Source organism: Rhinatrema bivittatum, chromosome 1 (assembly GCF_901001135.1).
Source record: "Rhinatrema bivittatum chromosome 1, aRhiBiv1.1, whole genome shotgun sequence".
In the NCBI taxonomy this organism is placed as follows: Eukaryota; Metazoa; Chordata; class Amphibia; order Gymnophiona; family Rhinatrematidae; genus Rhinatrema; species Rhinatrema bivittatum.
Genome location: NC_042615.1, coordinates 304,454,037 through 304,470,114, shown reverse-complemented (window position 1 = coordinate 304,470,114; position 16,078 = coordinate 304,454,037). Strand labels below are relative to the sequence as shown.

At 43.3% G+C, this 16,078-nt stretch overlaps 1 protein-coding gene across 1 annotated transcript in view; it reads right to left on the bottom strand.

Annotated features, from left to right (window-relative positions):
• The window catches only part of CENPE (centromere protein E), a 691,519-nt gene that overhangs the window by 617,504 nt on the left and 57,937 nt on the right, over positions 1-16,078 (bottom strand). Inside the window, 2 exon segments of the mRNA XM_029608709.1 lie at positions 2,947-3,021; positions 3,096-3,163. Coding sequence (XP_029464569.1) covers positions 2,947-3,021; positions 3,096-3,163 — 143 coding nt within the window.

The window sequence follows — 16,078 nt, the reverse complement described above, 5'->3', positions numbered from 1 at the left end:
AAACAGGATAATGATAGACCAGAACAGCAATGCTCAGGAAACGCTGATGTTCCTGGCGAATGTGTAGATGTACAGTCAGATCTAAGGCTTGAGAAACTCAGTTTGTACTGCCAATATTACAGAACACAGAGTTTCCATCCAGAAATGAGTCCAACGCCAAAGATGATAAACTTCCATATGATTTAGGATGGGTCGAAGGACCCTACCTCCTTCTTGGGAACAAAAAATGGAAATAGCGACTTACAAGGCCAATAGCCTCCTAAAGGTAGTTTCCACTGCCACTCTTCTGCAGAGAGTTGCACGGAGAGCCCATAAGGCATCCAGAGGAATTGAATTCCAGAGCATAGCTGGCCATTATCACCTTTAGGATCCACTGGTCCATCATAATCTGGACCCACCTCTGTATTAAGAGTCCCCACACCTTCATTGTGAAGATCAAGGAGCCCCAGTTCCAGAGTCTATATCTTTACAAGGCTTTCTATGCCAAAAGGACAGTTTCAGAAGGGATGAGACTTTGAAGAGCTTCCTCTGTAAAGGCATGAATAAAAGATAACCCTGAAAGGCTAACCGTGCGAGATTGGACTTGCGCAAACAGTCTGCCGACCAATTTCATAGCAACTAAATCGCCAGATGCAGCTATCACGGAAGCTAACCCTCTAGTGGCCGTCCACACCAAGTCACAGCCCTCAGTGACTAAGAATGCAAACCCTTGGTTCTATATCAATCTGCCACTGGACCCCGTTTCCTTGCATCTCGAGAGCGAAGCAAACCAATCCAAGCTACCAGGGAGCAACAAGATGTTATCTATAAATTTATCTGTCTATCCTAAGCATTGTTTAGAACTGCCCCTCCTTACCCCAGGATGGTGGCTCACTTAGTAACAGCATCTTCCCGGGTAGCCACCTTTGAGAATCACAAAAGGTTCCCTCGACTTCAAACCAATGGGAACAATCACGCTAAAGCATGCCCCTCTGAAGTTAACTTCAGGGGCGCTCCATTCAAGGTCAATCAACTCTTGAATTGCAATCAGGAGGGGGAATAACAAGACACCTCGTGTAGTATGACCAATATGGGTCCTCTCCGGCATACCCAAAGAGTCATCCCCATCCACACCATGCATCTTCAGAGTCTGAGACAAAAGACTTGGTAACACATCTCTGTGAAAGAATCTGAGCAGAGTCCTATGTGGCTCCAAATCCAGAGTAATCTCCCCTTCTTCCAGAGGGTAGAAAATCAAATCCCTGGAGTCATCTGACATATCCTCATCCATATCCTAAGGGACTGCCTCAACACAGCAGTTGCATGCAGAGGCTGAAAAATGGGAGCCCCAAGTGCACAAACCCAACATAGAAGGGATCCAGAGCCCTGCTGTGCAGCCCTGCAAAAAGATCAAGACCCTGGAAATTCCACGTAGGAAAAGGAAGGACGGATCCATACGGGGGCCCCATAGGCCCAAACATAACACTCAGATCTCTTGTAGATGTCTCTATCACGGGAAATAAAGTAGGAGAGGATACATTTGTTGTATCGCTTTCCGCTCAACTCCCTGTAGTCTGAGGGGATGGCCCAGCTTCAGCCATATCCGTTATAGTAAAATCACCTTGTCCAAACAGCGCTGACACAGGCTTAGCAAAAGAAATGGCTATATTTCCCTTATACGGCAAGCTGGATTGATAGCTAGACTCTGGGATCTCTACATCTGCAGCGCTAAGGTTGTCCAGCACAGTGTGCTAGACAGCCACCTGCGCACACTGCGTCCGGGAGTGCACATGCAATACACGCCTGCCAAAGGGTTGCAGTAGTCTGCACTCAGATGGCATGTACCCAAATATTACGCGTTAGAATGCCTGCGCAGGCATAACCTATGTACACAAAACCCTCATGCTCAAGAATGCTCAAAAATATAGGCCACAGCCTTATACGTTCAAGTACACACGTGCACTTGTTTCCATGCACCACAATGCAGCGCACTTGCCAACCAGCGCAAGGGAAAAACACTGCCATGGCCTACCACACAGCTGAACAAACCAAGCATTTGGAGCGGGGCCTAGCCAAGGGCTGCTCAATCTGTTGAGCCCATGCCACTTCTACTCTACACTAAGCTCTGCAGAGAAGTGAGAGAAAATGAGGGAAAAAAAGACAACGAACACCTAGTGCCGAAGTAGGAGATCCGGTAAGAAGGAAACTAAAACCTTCCTACAGTTTTTTTGGGTTTTTTTGCTTACCTGAACTCAGCCTTCCCTGGCTGAGAGCACAAACGGATCTCCAGCTACAAGGGGAGGGGAGGGCACAAGCAGCCACTGCCAAGCCCTCCCTATAGCTCCAACTGCCTTTTTTTTTGTCCACGCCGGAGGTAGGCTCCCAGACTGAAAAACACTCAACCGAGGAAGGGACTTGCTGGTATTACCTCAGGAACGAAGATCTTCCATCTTCTCCTCTTTTCTTACATAAGCAATTCCCCAAAAGGGACATGCATGCTCGCCATCTGCTGGAGACAGAATACTGGTAGGCTATCATCGGGACAGGGCTATATGGCTGTGATGTAAGCATTTATTCCGTCTCCATCTGCTAGTAGAGGTGCACAACTCACTTGTGGGGATTGGCCTGCTTGAGTACAGAGGGATATATCACAAACCACAAAAAGAACACAACTATTAGGCTCCAGGGAAATATTACAGAGGTTGTGGCTTCGTGATAGCCCAACATGCTCAGTAGAAGATGAAAGCTCTAGAAGAGCTATGATCATTGCACAGACCTGCACTCCATCTGATGTCACCCACCTGTGAGGGCAGAATATCATGCTTGACTTCAGAAAAAGTCAACACTCCAATATTCTAATACTTTAACTGCGAAATATAAATGTTCCTGTTCACTACTACAAAATGTTTGAAAAACTTTAAAGAAAAACTATATTGATCAAAATATACAAATGCTTAAAGAACTCACCAGATGGGATACCATAAATGATCCCTCAAAATTTTCTGCATTCCCAGGATCTGTCCTCTCTCTACTTTCTATAATCTGAAAATAAAAAGAATTTAAAATTCTCCATATATTAACAAAAAATTATATTATATACAAAGAAAATTACTTACCATTCTAAAAATTGTATGAGAACGGCTACTGCGTTCATTCATTTTTGTTTCTCCATAATGTCTGTTTTCTAGGGGAAAATATGGGGAGAAACCTTAAGTTCAACATAATCCAAAAGTAGCAAATTAGTATCAGCTTTACCACACTCTCTCTGCAATTGCCTATCTGTACTAACTCAGGGGTATGGAAGAAAAAAAAACCAAAACAAAACCAGGCAACGCCTCTCCCCCAGAAGGAAACAAATTAAAGCAAACAAAAGAAAACTTCCATTCCCTTTATGTACCTAGATCAGTCCAGACTCCTGGGTTTTGCCTCCCTTCCGGCAGATGGAGACAGAGAAAGTTTTACTGACACAGTCATATAACCTGGGGTGCCACCTGCAGTCAGTCAGTCTCCAGCAGATGGTGCAAAACCTGCAGTCTGAGAAAAAAAATTAAAAACTTAGGTTTAGGTTTCAGGGACTGGCTACTCTCCCTGTTTGTAGTTCCTGGTGGGACCATCCTTTCAGGTAGAGGAGTGGAAGAGCGAGGGCGGGGGATGGAATCCCCTGAGTATGTTCAGATCCTTGACCCACTGAGGGGGCAGATATCTGGTGGGGCCAGCTCCCTCTCCTCTCTCCTACAGGTAGACAGCCAGAGCCTGTAGTTGCCAAAAGGAAAGTTGATGTTATGTAAAGTTATATTAAAAAAAAAAAAAAAAGTAAGTTTTAAAAGGCATTAACTTGTTGTGCCAGTGGGGTGATTCGGCCAGGTGTAGCTGCGTGCCAGTCAGGCGCGTTAGGAGCTGATTCTTGCAGCGCTTTGCAGACTGGCTGGTGAGGAGAGTGGCTGCCATGCCGTGCGGTGGGCAGTGCGCGGCGTGAGCTGAGACATGCGCGCAATTTTCTCTTACCAGCTTTTGCTCCTGCTGCCTCTCTGGGAGAGAGGGCAGCTCAGAGAGTGCAGTTAAAAGGCCAGGGCAGGCAGCAAGCTTCTGCAGGAAGGTGTGTGTGCGCGTGTGTGTGTGTGTGTGTGGGGGGGGGGGGGGGGGGAGTCTACCAGCCCAACACTGCCTTCTTGATTTTGGCGGGAATGGCAGCCGTTTTGTCCTCCTTTGATGCCTTGGCTGAGCAAGCCTCTAAGGACTCTGTCCTGCCCCCACTGCAATAGCCAGCAGTTCAAAGCCCCTCAGAACCCCAGGGGTCCTAGGAAGACCTCCTACAGAAGGATCCAGAAGTTCCAGGGGTTTTGCCCCAGATTTTGTGCTCCTGTTGCAGAAGGTTCTTGGCTAATCAGGTGGAGGGATATTGTCTTCATGAGCCAGCGGACCTGCATGAGTCATTTTCAGATAAGAGGCCTAGATCACCTCGAGCTGGTGGTGCAGCCAGAGTTTGGACAGCATTTGCATTAGGGGAATGCAGACGATCCCTCAGGGGGCTCAGAGGATGGGGATCCTCTGTTGATCAATCGAGGTGGATCCTCCTCTGGATTGTCCGGACCCTGAGGATGCGTGAGTTGAAACACCCTCTGTGGAGGGAGATGATCCGAAAGAGGTCCAACTTCTGCTGGGATGAATTATGGCCCTTAATTTAATTTGTCCTGAAGGAACTGGGAATTAAACAACCCAGGGCTGTTTCGGACCATGAGGAGGTGGATCCAGTTATGGAGGATTTGGGGAGGCCAGCAAAGGCATTCTTCTTCCATAAATCTGTGAAGACAGTGCTCTGGGAGTGGGAAGGTTCAGATGCAGGTTTAAAGGTTGGCAGAGCTGTGGAGAAGTTGTATTCCTTGCCAGAAGACACCTTGGATCTGCTGCACATGCCGAAGGTGGATGCTTCGGTTTTGGTGGTAATGAAAGAGACTACGATTCCTGTGGCGAGATAGGCAGCGCTTAAGGATATGCATGATAGGAAGTACACCTAAAGACTGAGGTGTCAGCATTGGGCATTCGCGCTGCTGTATGCAGTAGTTTTATGCTCCGGACCAGATTGTGCTGGGTTCAGCAACTGCAATCAGATATGACGCTATCCGCGGAAGAAGTAAAGCAGGATGAGGCTGGAAGCCGTAGTAGCCTATGGTGTGGATGCTTTGTATGATCTCATATGCACTTCCTCGCAATCTATGATGTCCGCAGTCTCTGCTAGAAAGCTTCTTTGGTTGAGGAACTGGTCGGCAGATGTTTGGTCTAAGTCTCAGCTGGGGTTGCTTCCCTTTAAAGGGAAGCTTCTTTTTGGAGAAGATTTTGAGGACCTTGTGAAGCTTCTGCTTCTCAGAGAGACCAAAGTGCACAATCTGCCAGAGGACAAGCCAAGGGTCGGCAGAAGTTTCTCTTCAGCATGGGCTGGCTTCCGGTTGTACAGACATTTTCAGCAGACTTGTCTTTCGGGAGGAGGTCAGAGACAAGGTGCCTGGAGGCAGCAGTCTTGGAATCTTACTAGGCAGACCACCAACCAGAAATGGTACCAGGGGGTCTTTGGTTCCAAGTTCATCCACTGAAGTGAGGCCAGCCTGCTCCTCCGTTCCAAGAATCGGAGGTTGGTTAACAAGTTTGAGGAGTGGGCCAAGATCACATCAGATAAGGGGTCCTAAGTGTGATAGAGCATGGTTACATTTTAGAATTTGCATGCCCGTTAAAGGATTTGTTGATAAAGTCCTCTTGTGCTTATGACCAGAAAAAGACGTGCGGTTTGAGAGACCAGTCATCTATATATGTTGGGGGCCATAATTCCAGTACATGTCACGGTGCAGGGAACATGAAGTTAATCCATTTATTTTGTGGTCCCAAAGAAAGATGGCGATTTTTGTTCAATATTGAATTTAAAGAAGGTGAATGTGGCACTCCAGGTACCTCGTTTTCCGATGGAAACTTTGAGGTCGGTAATTATTGCAGTAATTGGTTTCTCTAGATTTCACCGAAGTTTATCTTCACATTTCAATTCAACTGGATCAAAGGTTTTTCAGATTCATGATTCCCAGGGACCATTGTCAGTTTTGTGCCCTACCTTTTGCATTGGCAGCAGCACCAAGGACATTTACAAACAGTGATGGTCATAGTGGCAGCAGCTCTTGAGCAGGAGGGCATCCTGGTACACCTGTATTTGGACAACTGGTTGATTTGAGCAAGGTCAGAGGCCCTTTGTCATCAGATGGTGGCGGTGGTGCTGCAGGGCTTATGGTCCCTGGGCTGGGCTGTGAATCTTCCCAAGAGCCAGCTGGCTCCATCTCAAGTTCTGGAATTCCTGGGAGCACACTTTGATACAAGGCTCTGGTGAGTGTTTCTTACCAAGGAGCAGATAGGCAAAATCCAGGGACAGATTTGCAGATTGCTGAGCAGTGCAGTTCCCAGGGTATGGGATTATCTGCAGGTTCTTGAGTCTATGGCTTCCACGTTGGACTTGGTCCCTTGAGCATTTACCCATATGCAGCCACTTCAGGTCGACCTTGCTCTCCAGGTGGAACCCAGTATTGGAACAATTTCATCTTCAGTTGCCTCTTTCAGAAAAAGCGCCAGCTCGAGACAAGATTGATGGCTGTGTCAGGACAAATTGAGCTGCGGGGTGGCTTTAGAAGTCCTGAGTTGGATCGTAGCCACAATCAATGCCAGCCTTGCTGGTTGAGGGGCTTTGTGTCAGACTCAAGTGACACAGGGGCACTGGTCTCCGGAGGGGGCAGCATGGTCCCATCAACCGTCTAGAGACAAGAGTGGTACATCTAGCATTGCAAGCCTTTCTTCCTCTTGTACAGGGCAGGCTAGTGAGAGTTTCGTCTGAGAATGTGACGGCTTAAATCAACCGGCAGGACTGTATCAAGAGTCAAGCAGTGGCAAAAGAGGCCCAGGAGATAGTCCACGAGGGGGGGGGGGGGAGCAGCATCTGGAGGTGCTGAGAGCTTCCCACGTAGCAGGGATGGACAACATGCAGGCGGATTTCCTCAGTCGCCGGCAGATAGATCCCAGAGAGTGGGAGTTGTCGGAGGAGGCCATGCTCCTGATTCGTTGCCAGTGGGGAGACCCTTGCATGGATCTGATGGCAATGTGGAAAAATGTCAAGGCTCCGTGATTCTTCAGTCAAAGAAGAGAGCACAGGGCACAAGGAGTCGATGCTTTAGTCCTCCTGTAGCCACAGAGGATTCTCCTGTATGTGATCCCATGGTAATTGGTGGGCAAGGTCTTACGAAGAACAGAAGTTCATCCAGGGCAAGTAATTCTGGTGGCGCCGGAATGGCCTTGGTTCATGGATTTAAACAGTCTCGCAGTGGATGGGCTGCTGAGTCTTGCTCATCCTCATAATCTGCTGTGCCAAAGTCCCATATTTTTGGATCAGGCGGATCTCTTCTCTCGCGGCTTGGCTTTTGAGAGGAGGCACCCAAGAGAAAGGGTTATCTGCAGGATGATGTGTGGGCGTGGAAGGTTTTCAAGGCTTGGTGCAAGGAGCACAGTATGGATCTGACTTGAGCTTCAGTAGCCCATATTTTGTCTTTTTTGCAGCAAGGTTTGGTAAAAGGTTTGGCTTTCAACTCCTTAAGGGTCCAGGTGGCAGCTTGGGATACCTTAGTGGCAGGATGCACGATATGCTTTTGGCTACACATCCTGATGTGATGCATTTTTCTGCAAGGTGCTACGCATCTGCGTTCCCTGGTGCAGAACGTGGTCCCCCCACCATATAGAGCCTAAACTTGGTTCTTAAAGCAATGTGGGGCGCTGTTTGGCCACTGCGCAGGGAGACTTTAAAGGATCTTATTTTAAAGGTCTTTTTTTGGTAGTAATCTGTTCAGCTAGAAGGATTTCAGCACTACAAAATCTCTCATGTAGAGATCCTGTCCTAAAGATTTCAGACTCTGGTATCTTTGCTTATGGTGCCTTCTTTTCTTCCGAAGGTTGTTTCGCCCTTTTACTGGAATCAGTCCGTGGAGTTATCATCTTTTGCAAATCTGGATAGAAAGGTTCCTTTGGTTAAGAAGTGAAGGTGTCTGGATGTGAAAGTTACTAATGACTTTAGAGATTCCGATCATCTTTTCATTCTCTCAAGTTGGGCGAAGCAAAGGCATAAGGCATCTAAAGCTAAAATAGCACAGTGGATGAAGGAGGCCTTAGCTTCAGTGTACATTTGTCAGGGCCGGTCGGTGCCTCAGGGTCTGAGTGCTCAATAGAAGCTTGGCCACAATCGACATCCTGGGCTGAATACCAGTTAGTGTCACTGCAAGAGAATTGTAGGGTTGCGACTTAGAAGTCATTGCATGCTTTCTCCAGACATTACCGTCTGGACGTCCAGGCATTGAAGTCTGGGAACTTTGGTGAAAGCGTGCTTCAAGCGGGACTCACAGTCCCACCCAGTTTAGGGAAGCTTTGATACATCCCAGGAGTCTGGACTGATCTGAGTATGTACAGGGAAAGGAAAATTAGTTTCTTACCTGATAATTTTCGTTCCTGTAGTACCAAGGATCAGTCCAGGACACCTGGGGAGTCCTTTCGGCGCTCAGGTTTTAGTTTCTTTTCCTTTTGCCTGTGCGTCCCGCCCGCGACCGCGAGGATGCCTCGGGGTACAGTTCAACAGATCAGTCCAGAGTCCTGCCCGGGTTTGGTGAGTCTGCTTGATCTGTGTTTGCTTGTATATAAACTGAAGACTTTTTCCATTGGCATTGTAGCTCAGGTGATGGTTGTATATTCTGGATTATATATTGTTACAATGTGTTTTTAGAGGCATTTCCAGTTTGGCTTGATACAGGTCAATACTGATGGACTGCAGGTGGCACACCAGGTTATGTGACAGTGTCAGCGAAACTGTCTCCATCTGCTGGAAGGGGAGGCAAAACCCAGGAGTCTGGACTGATCTGTGGAACTACAGGAAGAAAATTAGCAGGTAAGAACCAAATTTTCCTTTAGCTCTAAAATTTTGGATAGCACACAATTTTCTACATTTTTTCAGCTCCGGTAACTAATCTCAGAAAGCAGCAAGAAAATTATATTGATCATATGACCTGTCAAATGCTGACAGAGAAGCTGCTCCAGAACATATATAAAAAAAAATTAAGTTATTGCATTGCTAGTTGACATTACAGCCCCTAAAGGAAACATTGCCTCATTTCCTTTTTTTTTTTTTAATTTTTTATTTATTGCTTTTAAACATAATATAAGCATCCACTTGTTTAAGAAATCTCTTAAGTACAGTAAAGAAATAATAGTTATGCATTTAACAATTCAATATCACTGCAAAATAATCTATACTTAATAAAAATAAAGGAAATACGGGAGAGCTATTGAAATAAGGAGCAATTATCATCACAAATATTTACAGATTTCTTTAAACATCCTGAAATAATCCCCCAACAATATTATTTCTACATTCACACCCGAACAAGTTTAACTGGGGTTGGAGTGAGCTTCCAAAAAATGATCTAAGCTGTACTAGGTCAAAAAACACATATCTCTGCTCCCGGAGAGAAACACATTTGCAAGAAAATTGTAATTTAAAAGTTGCTCCTTTTTGAAGAACTTTCTCCTGCATATTTAGAAATGATTTTCTTCTCAATTGTGTTTGTTTCACAAAGTCCGGATAGCACCATATTTTCTGACCAAAGAATAAAGCTTGGTTATTTCGGAAATATTGCCTTCTTATCCATTACGAAGGCAAATGAAACCAGCAGCGGTCTCCGTTGAGAGACTACCATCTCCTGAGAGGATTCAGGTAAGGTAGATAAATCCGGTAATAGCTGATCTCCTATATTTTCTTGATTTGCTTCAGTGTGGTACAAATAGTACGCCTTAGTAATAACAGGTTTAATTTCCTCTGGTATCTTTAAAACCTGAGAAACATACAATTTGAACAAGTCCACTGGTGAAATATTTCTAAGCACACGAAAATTTATAAGTCTTAAATTGAGTGCTCTCAGGCTATTTTCAATCTTTTCCAGTCTTAGACGTCTCATTTTCACTCTGAACTAAGTTTGACTGAATTTTCTCCACTTGTGTAATTCGATCTTCTATTTTTCCCAGTTTAGTATTTTAGGGAGCCAGTTCAGTTGCATTTTGTTTAACTTGACATTTAATATCTCGCACTTCTTTTGTTAACCCCAGTATAGCCTTCTCAAGAGATTGAAGGGCTAACCAAATCGTGGAAAGGGTTATTTCCTCTGTAGGGAGCAAATACACTTTCTTGAGAGTTCTTGGTTCTCAACCTCCCTTCCCCCACTCACTGCTGCTCCGACACCATTGCCAGCGTGCCCTCGACCCAAGCAAAGCAGCAAAATCCAGCCCCACTCCATTACCTCCACTGGGGTCTGTTTTCGCTTGCCGCTCCAAGATGGTAAGTCCAAAAGTTGTTTTCATTTGCCCCGCTGCTTCTGCCTCACCTCAGATATCCTCCAATAGGCTGACTGCGTCCTGCTGCTTCTGTCCTTTGCCTTGGCCCGGCGGTGGCAGTCTCCTGGGTGTTCCAGGCCTAAGAGATATTTCAGTCTGAGGGTAGAGCCTTCACTCCTCGGCTGACGCCTCTGCGACCAAATCTCCTGGTGTTTGTGGGGACAGCGTCGCAAAGAAGCTGCCCATCCGGGGTTGAGTTGCTTCCATCAGTGTGGAGGAGCTTTCTCCACACCGAACTCGGGCTTTCCGTTTAGTATGTGGCATACTGGCAATATCAAAAAGAAAATCAGAAGCCTCTCGTGAACCCGTCTATTCAGGACGCTATCTTGAAAGCTCTCCCCCTCCTCATTTCCTTTTCTGATTCAACTAAAAGAATTGGCTGCTCTTAAAAAGGTGGGAGAGCTGTCAGTTGCACCTTCTCAAAAGATAAGCACCCTCAGTTGCAAAATACAACTTTCTAAGGCATTGATGAAAAATCTAATATCAGCATATTGGAACTATCCTATATTTACTCCAGTTCAAGACAAAACTTTTCAAAAATATTTTTGCTGTCAATTAAGTTTTCATTTTTAGCCAGAAATTGAAAAACAAGTTGCCAAATGACCATGTACACCTGGAAAAAACAAACAAAGTTGCTTATCTGTAACAGGTGTTCTTCGTAGACAGTAAAACTGTCTGACAAGAAAATGGAACAGAAAGCCTTAAAATCTTTGAGCATATGCAGATATTTTCACACAGCTGCCGCTATGTAAGTCTTCCAAGACTTTTTACATCCTATGCTTCAACTCTACAGAGTAGAGGGCAAGATTATGTGGCTGAATTGTCCTGTCTACAGAGAGCACTTGGTTCCAGATAAGCAACTTTGCTTTCGCTGTGGACAAGCAGGTCTTAATTCAGTAACACCAATGTGGATCCCCAAGCTGAGGGTTGCAGCGTAATATTTATCTAGCTATAAAGTTGACCGTAACGTGATCGACTGAAGCAATTAGTTAAATAAGTTTAAGGGTTTTACCTAATCTAAGTTGCTATCCCTATGGGAGTCCTATTCAAGACAGGAATGTTTAACAAAAAAGTGTGAATAAATGATCATGTGGCCACTTTACAAATTTCATGCATTGGAAGCAGAGCAAAAATGTCTTAAGGAAGTGGAAGCCACTCACTTAATGAGCTTTTACCTTGCTATGAAACTGTATTCCAGATTTACCAAAGCAAAAACAAATAGATATCCAGTTAGATGGAATTTATGAATAAGTAGTCTGAAACAAAAATAGTTGAAGGGATTTTCTGTAAGCTTTAGACCTTTCCAAGAACAAAGCTCTTCTGCAATCTAAGGTCTGAAGAGCTTGCTCATCTTTGCTGGAATGAAATTTTGGAAAGAATGTTCATAAAACTAAGGACTGATTCCTATGAAATTGTGAATAGGTGAATGAACTAAGGCCTGTAGCTCTAAAAACACTTTCCAAGAAAGAAAATTGAGATCCACTGATGCAAATTGAGGATTCATTATTTCAGAAAGTACAACACTCAGAACTCATTGTGTAGAAAGGTCTTTTATGGAGGATGAAAATGGTAAATGCCTTTTATGAATCTAGCTGTTAATTGATAGCCAAATATTGGAAGATCATCTAGGTGCAGATGGTACACATCAATAGCATATACTGTATGTGTACCATGACTGAATTAGTCTTCTGTCCAGATTTGGAGAGGCTGAGTAGATATTGGAGGGCTAAAGTTGAGCAGTTAAACTGATCCTCCTCTTGTGATGTACACCAAATGGAAAAATCTTTTCCATTTAAAGTTGTAGGAATGTCTGGTGGATGGCCTTTTTGTTGCAAGAATAAACATTTTACTTCCAGGGTAGGGGTCTAGTTTCAACTAACCATGAAATAAATGCTAGAGACTGAAGGCTGAGGTATAGAAGTTTCCCACTGTATTGTGATAAGAGATTTTGGAATATTTGTAGATGCACTAGGCAAGCAATGACTAGGTTTTGAAGCCACAGGAACCATTTATTTATTTATTTAAAATCTTTTCTATACCATCAAGCTAGATGCCGTCCCGACGGCTCACAATAAGGCACATAACTTCATGTTGCATAAAATGTCTTAAATTATATCAACTAAACAGGTGCCATCAAAATACTGTAACAGTTTCATAATAAATATTAATTGGTGGGTGTAATAAGTCATATCCAATTCTATCTTTATCAGCTATGAGATAAATTAATACTTCAATCTAGTCCTTTGTTGTTGAAAGAAAAATAAAATACACACAGTTGAGAAAGAAGGTGTGTGTGTGGAAGTTCTACTGACCGCATCCTACATTTCCCTGGATTCTATTCTCCATTCTCTTTGTGGTATGCTTGCTTAAATAGCCATGTTTTTAAACTTTTTCTGAATGTTTTGATGTTTCTTTGCAATCTGATTTCTAAAGGCATATTGTTCCATATTATAGGTCCTGCTAGGGATAGGGCCCTATCCCTTACTTGAGTTAGTCTAGCTGTTTTAACTGAGGGAATAGTTAGCAGTGCTTTGTTTACTGATCTCAGGTTTTTGTGGGGGACGTGTACTCGAAGGGCTGTGTTCAGCCATTCTGCTTTTTTGTCATGTATTAATTTATGTATGGTGCAAAGAGTCTTGTATTGTATTCTTTGCTCAATGGGTAACCAGTGTAGTTCAATTAGGGTATTGGTTATATGGTCTCTTTTACTTTTACCAGTTAGAATTCTTGCAGCTGTGTTTTGTAATATCTGTAGTGGTCTTATTGTGGTGTATGGTAAACACCACAATAAGACCATAATGGGCCTGGTGAAAAAGGAGCTATTAGGATTTTCATGTTGTCCTCTCAATTTGAAGACTGTATAGCAATAAATGATGAGACAGACTTAATTGGTATCTAAGAGACATAGTGGAAGGAGGAGAAACAATGGGATAGTGCTAAACCAGGGTACAAATTATATCGCATTGATAGAGAGTATCAACCTGGGGGGGGCACGCTTTATGCCCAGCATGGCAGAGAATCCAACATGATAAAGATCCTGCTAGGAGACTAAATAGAAATCATATGTGTATTGGGGGAAGAGTAGAGTATACTGTTTACCTAGCCAAAATGTAAAAAATGGACAGTGAAATGCTAAGAGAAATTAGGGAAGCTAAACAAGCTGGTAATGCAGTAATAATAGGAGATTGACTGGGTAAATGTAACATCATAACATGCTAGAGAGATATTTAAAAAGGTTTCTAGAGGTGATCTGAGAAACAGACCAGTGAGCCTGACTTCATTGTTGGGAAAAATTGTGGAAATTATTACAGTATAAAAATCACAGAACATATAGATAAAACATGGTTATTGGGCACAGCCAACGTGGATTTACCCAAGGGAAGTTTTGCCTCACAAATCTGCTACTTTTTTATTGAAGGGGTTAATAAACATGGATAAAAGTGAACCGGTAGATTGGGTTTTCAGAAGGTGTTTGACAAATACACCAAAAGTCCCTCATGAGAAGCTTCTAAGAAAACTAAAAAGTGTTATGGGATAAGAGGCAGTGTCCTTTTGTGGATTGCAAACTGGTTAAAAAGACAGGAAACAGTAGGATTAAATGGTCTGTTTTCACAGTGGAGTGCCTCAAGGATCTGTACTTGGACCAATGCTTTTAAATATATTTACGAATGATCTGGAAAGGGGTACACCAAATGAGGATCAAATTTGTAGATGACAAAATTATTCAGATTAGTTAAAATCACAAGCGGATTGTGATAAATTGCAGGATGACCTTATGAGACTGGAAGATTAGGCATCCATATGGCAGATGAATTATAATATAGTAAGTGCAAGGTGATATATTTTTTTTTACTCAACACATAATTAGGCTTTGAAATTTGTTGCCAGAGGATGTGGTAAAAGCTGTTAGTGTAGCTGCATTTAATGTTTGGACAAGTTCTTGGAGTAAAAGTCCATAAACCATTACTAAGTTGGAGTTGCAGAAATCTACTGGGCTTAATGGATCTTTGGTCTTACCCAGTAGGGCAAATCTTATATTCTTTTTTGAAGGAAAGCAAGGTAGGTATAAGTACTCCGATTTAGAGGTACTTCTAAGCTGGTTCTAGTGAAGAAAGTCTTAAGGAACTCCAGTTGACTTCTAACACAAATGGTAGGAGTAGGAATCACAAGACAAATGAATCTTCTTCAGAGTCTGTATAGAGTTGGGACTCCAGCAATGATGATCTGTCCCTTGATGAGATGGAGCTGTAAGATTTTACTTGATTAACTTTTTGTCTCTCCTGAAAGAGAGGGATGGAGGATTGAGAGTAACTGAGCAGACATCTTTTCCAAAATGGGTTTTATATATGGATGGAATAATTGTCAAATAGTTATGGACAAATTCCAACCATAGCTTCTGCAGGAATGTTAAAATAGGTTTTCCCCATTTGACTCCAGTATCTCTGTTCTAAGTTAAGTTGTTTTCAGTAGTATGGTAGAGATATTGATGGTACCATAACCGTTGGCAACTTTACATTAGACGTGGATGGAGCTGTCATATAGGCACCACACCTTTTTCGCACTAAGAGTGTGTAAAGTCCCCTGTGGTGTCGTCTTTTGAACCTCTGTACCAAGGGAGACCTTATTGTATCAGTAGAAGAAAATTGACTGAGGAGACATGTGGCAGCAGCTGTATCAGAATATCCATGCATACTCAGACTTCTTGGTCTTCCTGTACTCAGAACAAACATGGAACCTGTTGTCTATCTGGTGGCATCATCCACTTGTCCATGGAGAAATCCTTTTACACAGTATTTTAGATTTGCTCCTGCCGTCTGTATGTAATATAGTATAGCTTCATTACAACATGCACAAGTTCTAACTTTTTAGCTATGCAAAGTCATCTGCTGATGCTGGAAATCTTAGAAAATTGAGTGAAAATAGTGCACTGAGCATGCTTACAGTCTAATGCCAGTACAATTTAAAGTGAAGGAGTCAAATTTCAGTCACTAGTTAGCCTCAGATGTGCTCTGGAACATTTACACATCTAAAATCCACACGAAACAAATGAAGAAAGTACTATGATGAATGCTAGAAAGTACAGCATTATCAATCTACAGTGCTAGTCAGTAATTCATCTAAATTTTGCCTCAAATCTGTTCAGTTACAGGTAAGCACCATTCAACCTTTGGGCTAGTGCTAGTGCCTGTGCTGTTTAAGGAGGAGGAAGTTGAGCTTGGCGCTTTCTGACTTTTACCCCCCACAAACTTCCACCCAGAACTAAAGCAGTCTGCTTTCCAGGATGCATCCATGCCTGCTCCCCATATATATGCTTGGATCAAAATGCTCTCCCTCTACCCTAAGTTCTTATGCCTACTTTGCCCTCACGCCCAAACACGTCATTTAAATTAGGGTGTAGGTAGAACACCAAGCAAAATGTTTAGAGCTTCAGAGGACATACATAACTTTAAAACCATCTTCTCCTTCACAAATTAAGCCAAAATTAATAAATTATTGCCCAAAGTACTCAATGTAATTTTGCATAAAGTACTTTAACACCTGCTAAAAAGTCAATATAAAACAGTACAAAATGATAGAACAAGAAAAGCAAGGCATGTTTGTTAGATTCAAGATGAGGTTCAGGAACGGTGAGGAAATGGAGAAATTACTT